The sequence below is a fragment of the Dysidea avara genome, chromosome 12, assembly GCF_963678975.1.
Source record: "Dysidea avara chromosome 12, odDysAvar1.4, whole genome shotgun sequence".
Classification (NCBI taxonomy): domain Eukaryota; kingdom Metazoa; phylum Porifera; class Demospongiae; order Dictyoceratida; family Dysideidae; genus Dysidea; species Dysidea avara.
The window spans coordinates 11,428,731-11,442,909 of record NC_089283.1 but is presented as its reverse complement, the minus strand read 5'-3'; the positions used below and the strand labels follow the sequence as shown (position 1 = coordinate 11,442,909).

Genomic DNA, 14,179 nt, shown 5'->3' with positions numbered 1-14,179 from the left:
GACAGAATTTTGAAATGACAAATGACTGCAAAACAAGAAATTGTAGGCTCCAGTTGTGCACTGCAATTTTCCAAAGAATGAGGTCTGGAACTTCCTAACATTTCTAAACTTATGCACTTCTTAATTCCCAGCAAAAAATTACATCATAAGTGCTAATCTAATAGGGGCTTGTGAGAAGGTTAAAAGCCCTAGAGACAGACTAAGTGTATGGTTAACATAACACATGGACTCATTCGTAGAAGTATGCAATTTGCTAGAAACGTATTTTCATATTGCATATAATATACTACATAACACAATAAACTGTACTATATGTACATGTAATGTACTACAAGAACACTATAGTTTGTATGCAGTGGTTCCCATTCTCTGTGGATCTTGTGAAGGATAAAAGTGGGGGCCTGTATTGTCTGCACCCGGAGGAAGAGGTATTGCTACACGAAGAATAGCACACATAAATAATCAGCATTTGATGGGTAGGGAAGTTTATGAAACTTAGTGTTCTCAAGCATTACATGACTTCATACTCGACTACAATAAAAGCAGGCAATAAAGTCCATTACCATACCTTCTACATAGTCTTGAGGCTGTGTTGGTTGCACTGTAATGCTCTTCTCAAAAGCAGACATTGATTTCCCCCATAACACTTTTAATCTTTGTCCACGTATGGTCAGTTTGTTGGCAGACTTTTCAGCAGCAGCTTCAGCGGCACTTCTTGAGGCAAAATTTACAAAGGCACAATTTTGTTTTGACACCAAAGTTACGCTTTGAATTTCTCCAAACTGGTAAAAGTGAGATCTGTAAGGCAATAACGAAACAAATAACAGTACATGTGTTAGTAAAGTTAGTATAATAGTTCTATAGTGTTCTTATTTATTTCCTATCAATCAGTACATTTGTTCACTCATTTGATTATCTCATTACAGGGTTTTGTGGAGTTATTGCACGCGGAAAATTTTAGCGCATGCGTATATTCATCGCAATGGCTATGTTAAATAGTCTGAAAGCACCCCTATTTTGTATAATTCGACGTCCTGGATAGCCACCATTATTCAAAACAGTTGTGTGATTACTAAAGTGTTAGAAAAGTAAGCAATATTTGAACCGCAGATTGTTTTCTCGATTCAAGTGTGCATGCACTTAAAATTTAAAGTTACAAGAACTCCGCAAAACCCTATAGGTATACATATTGTACACACGCATACTTAAGATCTTGTTCAGTCACTATTCCATCCAATCCTCCAACATAGAGTGAAGTGATAGTTTTGTCTGAAGGCGGTGGCAACTTTGGAGCACTTTCAATTTGCTGTAACAATTTTTCTGCTACAGGATCATCTACACCATAGTAGCGATCCTTCATGTTTTGGTTGGACAGTGGATCATCTGGATCAGTGGGCATTTCATGTCTATAATAAAATAAACCCAGTGGATTTTTCAATTACTATAGATTTGCTCTGTACGGTATAAGACAGACCTGTATGGGCACTCTTCTCCTCTTTTACATTCTCCTTTAACCCAAAATGAACATATGTGTGGTCTGTTACGTTTATAGTAAGGAGTAGTCCTTGCTACAAAAATTGTATGAACAATAAATAAACACAATCTGAATGAAAATATGCACAATTGTACATATGCCTAGCAGAAAGTTAAGAAAGTAGTGCAAATCCACAAAAAGGAAAAAAAAAACACCGATATGCTGAAACCCAGGATTAAACCAGGGACCTTTAGATCTTCAGTCTAACGCTCTCCCAACTGAGCTATATCAGCTACACACCAAATGCATGATTTGTTACCAATTTGTTTCTGAATTTAAATGCAATGATATTCAACAAAAACTGCAGAATTACACCACTGTAAATCAGAGTATTAGAGATCATTAGTGATGAATTTTTACAGTTGTGAAATGCAGATATAACTTGGCCAATAACAGCATTCTAATTGTTGGCAGATTATGGAGTTATTCCACTTGGTAGGATTACTAAAGTATTGTAAAACAAAGTCTCATTGCTCAGAGGTTGTTGTCGATAGGTACTGTAATATGTACAATTAAACAAACACAAAGTGCACATACACAATGTTCTGATGAAAGGTTGTTGTAACCATAAACCATATAATCAAGAGTTCATAATATAACCTCTCTTTTTATAGTATGAACTCTTGATACAATCCATAAAGCTGGTGACAACAATGAAACTAGGCAACAGGAAAAGATGCATGCATGGTCATTTTATTTTGACAAAAATGTAAAAGTGTATTATTACTAAGAATTTTTAGGGATATATATGTGACATCACATAATTCACTTACCAAATCTTCTAAGAATATCATTGCTTGGGGGTGCAGCTTTACCGATAGCCCCAAGTGGCTCAGCACGATTACTACCAGACTATTGGGTACAACAACAAGATGAATAATAATCATAATAATCTATTTACAGGGAGCACCAATCCAGAAACACCTAGCTTTCACCCAATCAATACCCATGCATGTACAACACATCTGGCATTTCAAAACTAGCCTTACAGTGTAGCAAGAGTTCATAAATACAGCTGTATTTGAGGAGGGCCCCCCACAAATATTATGAACTCCTAGTGTACTGTATAATTGTGTTGTACATATGTATAACAGAGTGAAAGATACAGCACATTAATATGTCCATATATTGGTACTGAGTGAAAGGTGTTTCCGGCCTGAAACCTAGTCAATATTCTTTTACCATACAGTGGATAGGTCTAAAATCTTGTGAAGCTGTATAATAGCCTCCAGCATAATTTTTCTATGATTGTGAAATCTACAAGAAATGAATGAAATTTCCATAATTCTATGCATCTATTTAGATAGTATAGCAAAGTTATGAAAACTTAAAATTCAGTCTGCCAGCAGTCAGTTTGCAGATTTCACCGTACCTCGCACAACACAGACACATCTGAACATATCCCTGGGACTTGTTGAATTAATCAGTGTGAACCAATACACAGGTACAAACTAATTAATAGAGTTAATTCTCTATTATTGGTTGCATTTACCCAAAATTTATTTTACAAGATGTTTATATTTCCTGCAAGAGAAGGAATGAGAATCCTTTAAAATCCACAAAAACTTTACAACTCTGCAGAGGTCTAGGGAATGGGTTATCAAAGCTTGTCAGATATATTTTCCAGTGTGAAGTGCACGGCTATATAACTGTGGTATATTGTCAAGACCAACTAACTGCCAGTGAAGTTGTTCACATCACAAGGGGGTGTTCACAAATACAGTATTTTTTAATGCACATATACATACATGTATTAACATCTTATTTATATTACATACTCCACTGTCAAGGTTTTGAGTAAGGTATTCTCGATTAACTTCAGAGCGCGGTAAATCGTCCTTGATATGAAGACCCTTATCTCTGACTTGAACAGGTAAACCTATACATCAACAAAACAAATATTTTTCAAAAAGCAGTTAAGTAGTGAATCAATTAATAATTGTAACATTCACTGGTAGCTTTTGCTATGCATGCATGAGCTCTGCAATACACCCACCATATTCTAGATCAAACAAACAGGTCTGACATACATTCTTCAACCGAGAGCAAGTTTGACATATTTCAGTCTTCTTGTACCTCATACGAGTACCAGGACACCAACGAAAAACAGTAAAGGGTCGGTTGCATATCTGAAATACACATCAAAGATCATATTTATTCATTCTTATACTTATAAAGTGAAGAAATTGTTTGTATTGTAGTACTGTGTACACACTGATACTGTACCGTGCAAATGCAACATCGTCCCGTGAGATTGTGAGTGATTCATGTACTATATACATGCTACAGGCTTGCATGGATCACCTAAATACACAAGCTTGACTGTTGAGTCTCATAAGTGCAAATGCCACAGGTCTGTGACTACATGCCAATGCCACAGGCCTCCCTCCCTGGCAGGCCTGTTATCTGCTTTAAAATGTGCTGTATTGTATAGACAGGCCTATAGTGTACAACAGCAACAATTAAGCCTGTGAAATGCTCAAATGCTATGTGGAAATTTTAATATAGCATAAATGTTTATAGATCTGATACAGGCCTTTAAAGATTCCTGTATTTCAAATCACCATAGTAATGCAATACATATACATACTGTATATATGTGCCAGGCCTAGCTGTAAGAAAATATTTTGCAGCCAATTGCAGGATAGACAACTGTGATAGGCCTGTGAATCAAAAGTACCGTATTTGACCGGTTAATAGCCATGGCTCATACAACGGCCGCCCCTGGATATTAGACAAATTTCATAATAAGGCTTTATAACATATAATAATAACTGTTACCCCTAGCAACCTGAATTTTGCATAATATGTAGGTGACAATATCTAAAGTAACTTCTCCAAATTTTAAAAGGATAGCAATAAGATATGATATCTTGAAGTTTGTAGTTTTCCCATACATATCCATGTGAGAGGGCAACAGTTGCCCCTTCTGGGCAATCACTTAATTGAGGGATTTCAATGTATGCAAATACCAAAAATTCAAAAAAATTATATCTCAATTTTACATAATTTGTAGGTGTGAATGTTAACAATAATCTGTCCAATGGATAGAGTATATATAGGTCATACAATGTGACATTTTTGAATTCCATGATTTATGTGATTGCCCAGAAGGGGCAACTGTTGTCCCTCTCATTGACAACGTATGGGAAAATTATAACTTCAAAATGTGATATATCTCATGACCTATACTTTTTAAAACTTGGAGAGGTGACTTTAGACATTGACACCTACAAATAATGTAAAATTTAGGTTACCAGAGGCAACGGTTAATTTTTTCATTATTATGAAATTTGTCCATTACTGTCATAAGAGCTGCCCCCGGATAAGAGCCGCGGCTTGTATCTGAATATACTGATGCAAGTGTTGGTGTTGATAAGACACGTTTGAAGGAGAAACTGTGTAAAGGAGTTGTTTTAAGCCAAGAAATAATGCATTGAGAGAAGTTACAATGAATGATACCATTGAAAGATGATTAGTCAGTCACTCTAGAATCCGTATAAACGCCACAGGCTGCTGCCACACAAGCCCATAGTAGCTGCTTACGGTACACCTGCCACAATACCATTGTCATCCTGCAATGGCACTATCTGACCATCCTACCACAGGAATGTATACGATACAGTACTCTTATTGTATATGTAATATTGAAAGCAGTCTTCTCTACAGAACAGTAGAGCGGTGCAGCATCTCTCTACTTTGCTCAAAATTCCTTTGATGTGCTAAAAGGAATGTGTAAAATTAAAACAAAAATACTTTGATGTTGGTAGAAAATCAAGTTTTACTGTTCTACTTTATTTTGACAGGCTTGTAGAAGGCTGTTAATAGGACTTTTTGTACAGGTACATATATTAGTATGTACAGTATTTAAAGCATACGTATTATGTATGTACTATATGAATGGTCTGCAACATGTGTGTTTTGTACACACATACATGCATACCTTACACTCTGATCCATACACTTCTTTCAGCTAATAACAAAGTAAAAGTACAGCAATCACAACTTACAATATATGTGCATATACACTGTGTAGAGTCAGTACAATAATTATTGCAGTATTGTACGTACTTATTTCCAAAGTGACAGAAATATATTACTGGACATATGTAGACATACCAAACTCCTGCATAAATACCAAATTTACATCATACAGTACTATAGTACTGTATAGTAGGGACCACAAAGGAGTAGGCGTGGCCCACGAAATAATATCACCCAAAAAACAGCCTCAATTTCCCCTGATGACGATGAGGCAGTATTGGACTAAGCCCAAACAAGCTTTCAGAGCAACCCGAAATGCTTTCAACAAGTTGCTACGGAATTTTAAAATTAATTTATTTAATGGAATTTTCTACTGATTGACTGAGTAAGCAAGTAACTGACTGATGTCTTCAGACAAGCGTAACTCGATAACAGCTAAAGCTACGGGCTTGATTTTTCACTGTTTGACATCGCTTCGGCCCAACAGGTGCCTTTTGGCATACCGCAGTACGTACAATGCATTCTTCATGGACTTACAGGGGCCAGTGTCCTTCTTTGTCTCCCATTCATCTTTGCTGACAGCGAAGTGTCGATTTGGCGATAGCATGTGATGGCTTCCCTTCGTAACAGAAATTGTCCGTATTTTTCATAGCGGCTATTTTGATAGCAGAGGTGCTTTTCAAACAGTTCTTGATTCGTACTGTTGTGTAACAGGTTGAACATAGCCGACAACGAAGCATAATGGATACTTCACTTTTCAGACGATAATTGATATAACTGGGGTGCGCGGCACCATTTCTTTCAGTATGTGTGGTTTGCAGAGGTGCTTTTCGAACAGTTCTTGATTCGAAATGCTGCGTAACGGATAGCTGACAATGAAGCAAAATGGATACTTCACTTTTCAGACAATAATTGTGACGCACGGCACCATTTCAGATGCGGTATGCGTGGGTTCACCAGTCATAATAACTATTTACAAAAAAAGTTAACAAACAAGTACACAGAATTTTCGAGTAGGGACCATAACACATCGATAAAAAGCACTGAAACAAGCTGGATTAGTGTACGATATTAAATCACAGTAAAACAATAATAAGTGCATCCCTACTGTGCTCAAGATACCATAATGGAAATGCACAGTAGGGATATAACACTTCTTATTGTTTTACTGTGATTTAATATCGTGCACTAATCCAGCTTGTTTCAGTACTTTTTATTGATGTGTTATGGTCCCTACTCTAGTTGAAAATTACAAATTTTTCTGTGTACTTGTAATTATAAATTATACACTTTTGGTATAGCCCATGATATTGAAAATATGCATGCAAGCACTATACATATATAAGAAGAGGTTACAAAGAATAAACACTATTTGTAATTATATATTGTAAAAAAGGCTATGGAACGCAAGTTTGACTATATGGTGTTCATGGTGGTTACAAGAGTATGATGTAGCTGTAGCTCTCTCATCGGTCATGTATTTATTCTTCAATATATATACATGTACACCCATTCCTTAATTTATATTACTTTATCACAATTATACCATGTTGTATTATGTAAACAAGTACACACACAAAAATGGAATTTTCAGTAGGGACCATAGCACATCGATAAAAAGACTGAAACAAGCTGGAGTAGTGCACGATATTAAACCACAGTAAAACAATAAAGAAGCGTTATATCACTACTGTGCATTTCTGTTATGGTATCTTGAGCACAGTAATAATGATATGCTGTAACACTTCTTATTGTTTTACTGCGATTTAACATCGTGCACTACTCCAGCTTGTTTCAGTACTTTTTATTGGTGTGCTATGATCCCTACTCTAGTCGAAATTCTAATTTATTTTTGTGTACTAGTTTAACTTTTTTTGTAAAATAAAATTATGACTGGTGAACCCACGCATACTGCATCAAAAGAAAGAAATGGCGCCACACGTCTCAGCCATCAATTATCGTCTGAAAAAGTGAAGCATCCATTATGCTTCGTTGTCAGCTATGTTCAACCCATTACACAGCATTACAAATCAAGAACTGTTCAAAAAGCACCTCTGCAATCAAAGTAGCCAATATGAAAAATACATGAATAATTTCCATTACAAAGGGAAGCCATCACACACTACTGTCAAATCGAAACCTTTCGCTGTTGTGAATGGGACACAAAGGAGGATACTGGTAAGTCTATGAAGAATGCATTGTACTGTATGTACTATGCTAAAGACACGTGTCCGGTTGAAGCAATGTCAAACAGTAAAAAATTCAAGCCCATATATAGCCTTAGCTGTTATTGAGTTACGCTTGTCTGAAGGCATCAGTCAGTCAGTCACTAGAAAATTCCATTTCATAGCAACATGCTGAAAGCATTTCGGGTGGATCTGAAGGCCTGTTTAGGCTTAGTTTTACCTGATACCAAGAGTTAATAATAGTGTTATTAACTCTTGTTAATGCTGTACTGCTTCATCACCGTCTGCAGGGAAAGTGAGACTGGTTTTGGGGCAATGTTCCCCCCAACCTTTGTGGTCCCTAGTCATACTATTATTAATATTGACGCTTTACAGTGGCCAGTACTGAAGGTCTGACAGCAACTGTATGATACTTAGCTCAGCATAATTATACTGTATACATTATACAACTTTATGTATATGTATGTACTGTGCTATAACATTATTGTGCAATTCTTACCATTCGGACATATGGATTGTCTCCAAGACATGTTTGACACAAAATAGGAAAATCCTACATTATGAAGAAAGTTGACTCTGTACATACACTGATACACACACAATGGTTATGGGCAGTTGCAAGATACATTTGTAAATCGGTTTATGATAAATTCTATGCTATATAAGCAGCATCTGTAAAGTAGGGCTGGGGTGATTGGTAAATATCGAGTAGTACTATCAAGCTAACCTCCAGTGGTCTACATACGACACTAAAAGTGTCCAGCTAGTTACAAACATAGGATTTACAGATAAAGTACGCTATGTATAATATGAAGACTGACAAGGATGTACAAGTTGATAGTCTGGAGAAGTATGTACACGTCTTCTAGATTTAAGATTAGGTACTGGGCAGTCAGCTCAGCTGGTTTGCCCAGGGGGTGAAAACCCCAAATGGTACAATCAAATACATATTCTAGTATTAAAAGTGTCTCGAAAAGTGTATTGTGCTTGTCTGGTTAAGTCTATATTTATAGTCACTACCTGTCACAACCTTCTAAAACTCACCGATTCTTCCCAGTTTTGCCTGTTGTACGTATTTGCTGATTTAGAAATCGCCATTGGTTTTTCAACCCAATTAATGCCCACTACAACGTCAACGTTGTGATGCGCGTTAATAAGGCGGATAGAAATTGAACTGACGATTTTCTTGTCTCGAAAATTCTTCGGCAAGTGATTTAGTGGAGTGGCTGTAAGTAGTAATAATTATGTATTAATGTTCTGAAGTTGATACTTTTTGCCTTTTGCTGCATGTTGTGTGACAGTTAGGTCACGCGCTCTGGTTTGGAGGCAGGAGTCGAGGCAGGAGTTTATCTTGTACTCCAGTGACGAAAATATTAGAATCCAGTGTATAACAATCCTTATAGTCTAACTTCGTTTGAACAAAACTATATGATGGTTTAGTGGCGTGCTGAGTAGCAATTTGTTTTATGACAATTTCCACATGTAGACTAAAAGTCTGTTGCAGCTTGCTCCCCATTGTCACTGTGTGTAAGCATAGATACTAGAATACATAATGGATTGGAAACACTACATTTTATAGATACGGGCTCGGTATGGTCATGTGATGACATTTATGGGGCACAGCAGCATTTTCAATAGGCACAATACATTTACGTCAAGTTTGCCCAGAGTTTTCTCGAAAACAGATATCTTGTTCACTTCATTCATATTTTATTTGCACTTTCAAAGGTATGAAATTTTCATTAGTGTAGCATGTATCGCGCTAGACTCATTTTCACAAAGCCAGGAAAACCCCCACAGCAACTACCGTCATGTAGCCATTATTTCACTTCGCTTACGGAAAGTAACTGCTATACAGAGCTAAAAATAATTATGTGCACTCATTACGATGTGGTGAAACTGTTCAGCACTTGTAATAATAGCAACCGGTCTGACTTGGGTACTGCAACGTAGTGACTTGGTAATTGCAACTGCGCATGCGTACAGCAGGTACACTCTATTTAATACACTACACATACAATAATAATATAAAGTATTTAGTCAGTAATGTTACATCACTCCCCCCTATGGAAGAAGTTCGTCCCGAACTTGATGTTTTATTTGTATCTGGGAGGTGGTCTCCTGGTAGAGGGATCTCTCAAGTTGTATCTCAGTGTCAATGAACAGAGTTGATCCACACCTTGGTTAGCAGTGGCCTTGCCATGACTCTCTAGTTCTGCCAGGAGCTGGTCATCTCTATGGGAATCAGTTTCCTGACCATCTCTGACTACATCATCCAGGAGCTGGCTATCACTGTTGTTGTCAGTTCCCTGGTTGTCTCTGATTACATCATCCACATATTAGGCCACATTACTCTGGGTTGATTCATGTATGTTCTGGATTGCACCTCTCTGCAATAATCGCTCCAACCATCTTGGAACACCGCCATTACTGTGTCTATTCCCACCATACCAGTAGAATCCAATAGGCAATTGGGGACAAGGACAAGCCCTCGACTGATGTACATGTATGGTACCTTCCTCTGTGCTTTTTCACTGGATCCCTACATTCCACAATTCTGTAAGGTCCATGCCAGGGACGAGATAGTTTCCTCTGCTTTCCAGTTTCTTCATGAGGAATCTGATCAGTACTAAATCTCCCACTTGATACTTAAAGAGAGCAGCATGCCTGTCATACTGATGCTTATAACGCTTCTGAGCTGCTTTAATGTTCAATGCTGCTAACTCTCTTGCAGATGACAAACTGAGTACTAACTCTTCCTGGTAGTCAGAAATATCAGTATACTCCATTGGCTCTGGAGGTAAGAGAGCTGCCTCTGTAGGGAAACGACAATCATATCCAAATAACAGGAAGGGAGGTTTCTTTCTTGTCAATTCATGAGGTGTATTCCTGTATGCCCATAACACCCCTGCCAAATAGCGATCCCACTGGGGCCCAAACCTCACTGCATGCTTTCTCAACATTGCCTTCAAAGTTCTGTTTACATCCCATCACACTGGGGGTGGTAGGCAGTGGTGTTAAATTTGTGGATCCCCAACAATGTACATACATCCTGCATAACATGAGCTAGCAAATTAGCACCACGATCAGACAAGAGTGCGCAGGCACACCAAACAATGGTAGCAGTTCATCAACAATTAGCCTTGCTAACCTGTCAGCTTTCTGATCCAATACTGGGAACACCAGTGGCCACTTCGTTAAGAAATCTTGCATCACTACCACATAACGATTCCCCTTTGCTGTCTTTGGCAACTCCATTATGTCAACAATGATCTGAAAAGGCCTCTTCACTGGAATTGGGTGGAGTGGTGGCTTCTTGTTTCCTGTACCATTCACGATACAACACTCAGCACACTTACTACAAAAGTTCACTGCATTAGTATACATGTTCTCCCACCACCAGCTGTAGCACAAAGTGGCATAGAGTCGACTGCCAGAGAAGTGTCCCGACATCTTCCCACCATGGTACTGTTCCAGTATTTGACTTCGTAAGTGACTGGGAACAGCCGCACGTCTCCTCCCTACTCTCTTATTATCTACAAAGTAAAGTACATTATCAAGGATAGCTAAGTTTGTAGCTAGTGTTACAATCTTCCGTGCTTCCTTTTCATCTTGGGGCAGCACTCCTTCTTCCAAATAAGTAATGATAGTCTTGAGCTTAGGGTCCTTCCTCTGTTCTAGATGCAGGTCATTCTGTATCACATTGGTTGGCGCAGGAGTATCAAACAAGTCACTAATACTTGTTTCTTGAGAACTTACTCATAACACAAACTCATCAAGATATGTTGCTTCTGTAGTCTCTGTAGTTGCAGGGCAGTGAGAGAGGGTGTCAGCTTCAACATTTTCACGTCCTGGTCGGTACACTATACGTACATTACCAATACCACTACTAAATATCTTGAGCCACCATCTCGCATACTTGCCATTTGAGTCTGGCTTATCCAACACTGCCTTGACAGCTGAATGATCAGTAATTACTGTCACATTGTGACCATAGAGATAAGCTCTAAAATGCTGAACTGCCCAGACCACAGCTAATGTCTCGAGTTCAGTGATACTATAGTGTCTCTCAGCTGATGAAGTAGACCTGCTAGCATAGGCCACAGGGTGTAGTTTACCATCTAATTTCTTCTGAGAGAGAATGGCACCGAGCCCTTCAATGCTAGCATCTGTTTCCATAATGAAATCAACATCAAAATCAGGGTATACCAGAACAGGAGAATTGAGCAAGCTCTGTTTCAACTGATTGAAAGCAGATTGACAGCCTTTGGTCCATTCCCATCTAACAGTTTTCCCGGTCGAGTGGTGTAGCGGAGAAGCTATCCTGGGAAATCCAGCAATAAAGCGTCGATAGTATGACGCTTAGCCCAAGAATCGGCGGAGATCCGTGACATTCTGAGGAACAGGAAATCCTTCACAGCGGCAACTTGTTTAGCGTTAAGCATCAGTCCTTGTGGGGTAAGAATGTGCCCCAGAAACTCAACAGATTGTCTGAAGAAATGACACTTGGCAGGTTGGAGCTTGAGGTTGACTTCCCTTAGTCTATCCAAAACCATGCTCAAGTGTTGAAGGTGTTCCTCCAGTGTCTTCGAATACACCAGCAGATCATCTAGGTAAACTCTAACAAAGTTTGGTCCTTCCAAGGGGTTCATAACACCAATGACCTGTTGCATTAGATGCTGAAAGACAGCAGGAGCATTGGTCAAGCCAAAGGGCATAACACGAATCTCGAACAGGCCCTGTTGTGTCACAAAAGTTGTTTTCTCTCTGGCCATTCTGCTCATGCGGACTTACCAATACCCAGAGGCCAAGTCTAAGGTTGAGAAATACTTCATTTCCCCCAACTGGTCCAGCATGTCGTTTATCCTGGGTAATGAGAATCGATCTGGTTTGGTGACTGAATTTAGACTTCTATAGTCCACGCAAAATCGTAAACTGCCATTCTTCCAAACTAGAACCACAGGGCTGGCCCAGGGACTGGTGGATGGCTGGATGACGTTCTGTTCAAGCATCTTCTGCAGGTGCAAAGCCACATCATGTCTCACTGCAAACGGCATCTGGCGTGCGGCCTGTTTCTTCGGTAGAGATCTCCTGTGTCAATATCCATTCCATCAGGTTGGTTTCCCCCCTTTCTCCTTCTGCTAAACTGAACACATCATGAAACTCCTCCAAAAAGGACAAAACTTGTTGACACTCCTTGGTTGACAACTTACTGTTAATCATTCCACTATTCAGAAGCAGCTTTACATCGCTGAACTTCACTTTCATGTGTGCTAACTATAAAAACTGCACCTTATTTGTCATTCACCTACATGGTCTCCATTGTCAGCCACAACCTCAACTGGTAGTGCGTTGCCAACTTCTAGCCCCTTCTCAACCTTCTGAGACAATCCCAGGTGACTCACTAAAGAGACTTGAACTGTGCCATCTTCTGTGGGTTGAAGAATGGTATCCAGCATTTGTATTCCTCTTTCCTCTAGAAGCTTACAATTGCCTTCCAGCAACAATGGTTGCTTACTTGTTCCGATCTCCCCATCCAATTGGACCTGGGTCATTACACATTGATTTGGAAGCAGGGGGACATCTTCAGTGATGACAATTCTTACCATTGGAACAGTACATCTTTCATTTTGCCATACTTCTGGCTTACCAGCAGTTGAATCTGACTTGACTGCCTTAAAGGGTTTTACCTCTGGGTGGTAAGTGACAATGCCAAGCTGTCGGCACACTCCTTCCGACAACAATAGCTCTTCAGGAGCATCCATTTTTACATATATTGGTGTGGTCATGGTTTGTTCCTGGAATTCAATGTCTACAACAATCTTTCCATCTACATGAAATGGTTGCTGATCATAATTCCTGGGGACTTTATCCGGTTTCTTAAAATCTTATTTCTTAAGCCAAGCAACAGATGCTACTTGTTTAAATGCAGTACTTTCCATGATCGTTATATCAGCCCCACTATCCACAATTCCTAAAAGGGAGGCTCCACCCACAACAACTTTCACACATTGGCATTTGCTACCTTCATCAGTTACGTGTATAACTCCTACTGTAGGATCTTCATCATCAGAGCCAGACAGCAGATATTGTAGGGGGTCATCTCTTGTCTCACTCTGTGCATCATGGCCCTGATCTGAAGACTTTTCCTCTTGTCGTGTGTCATCACTTTGGACCATCTTCATACCAGGCTTTGTTTGACCTGTTGATTGACCCGTGCTTTCCTGCCTTGGACCACGCGACTCCTTTACCTGCCGACAATCTTTAGCTTGATGACTAGCTTTCTTACAATTCCAACACTTAACTAGGTGCTTCTGAGCATTAGAGCCTCTATCACCACTATTGGTATTAGTCACTTTGTCCTTACTGTCACTACCATGTCTGGAACTTTTCTCAGTCCTGTTGGTGCGCTGGTCTCCATGCTGATACTGCTGCCTCTTCATTAACTCGTTCTGACGTCTTTCTTCATTTTTGG

The 14,179-nt window shown here is 39.1% G+C and overlaps 2 protein-coding genes and 1 non-coding gene across 4 annotated transcripts in view; 1 reads left to right on the top strand and 2 right to left on the bottom strand.

Annotated features, from left to right (window-relative positions):
• Nucleotides 1–249: 249 nt before the first annotated feature.
• On the bottom strand, nt 250–8,905 carry LOC136240114 (pre-mRNA-splicing factor RBM22-like). Its single transcript, XM_066030965.1, has 10 exons — nt 8,749–8,905; nt 8,204–8,257; nt 5,478–5,507; nt 3,531–3,663; nt 3,313–3,413; nt 2,308–2,386; nt 1,475–1,568; nt 1,206–1,406; nt 569–798; nt 250–434 (listed from the first exon to the last, which is right to left on the bottom strand). The coding sequence occupies exons 1-10, from the start codon at nt 8,800–8,802 to the stop codon at nt 340–342; spliced, it is 1,071 nt and encodes a 356-aa protein (XP_065887037.1). The 5' UTR covers nt 8,803–8,905; the 3' UTR covers nt 250–339.
• Nucleotides 1,695–1,767, bottom strand: Trnaf-gaa (transfer RNA phenylalanine (anticodon GAA)). Its single transcript has one exon. It is a non-coding gene; the product is annotated as a tRNA-Phe (tRNA).
• Nucleotides 8,811–14,179, top strand: part of LOC136240113 (YLP motif-containing protein 1-like) — a 28,078-nt gene continuing 22,709 nt past the window's right edge. For both annotated transcript variants that reach the window (XM_066030962.1, XM_066030964.1), the window contains exon 1: nt 8,811–8,932. The gene's annotated coding sequence lies outside the window, so the exon portion shown is untranslated. The remainder of the gene's footprint in view (nt 8,933–14,179) is intronic.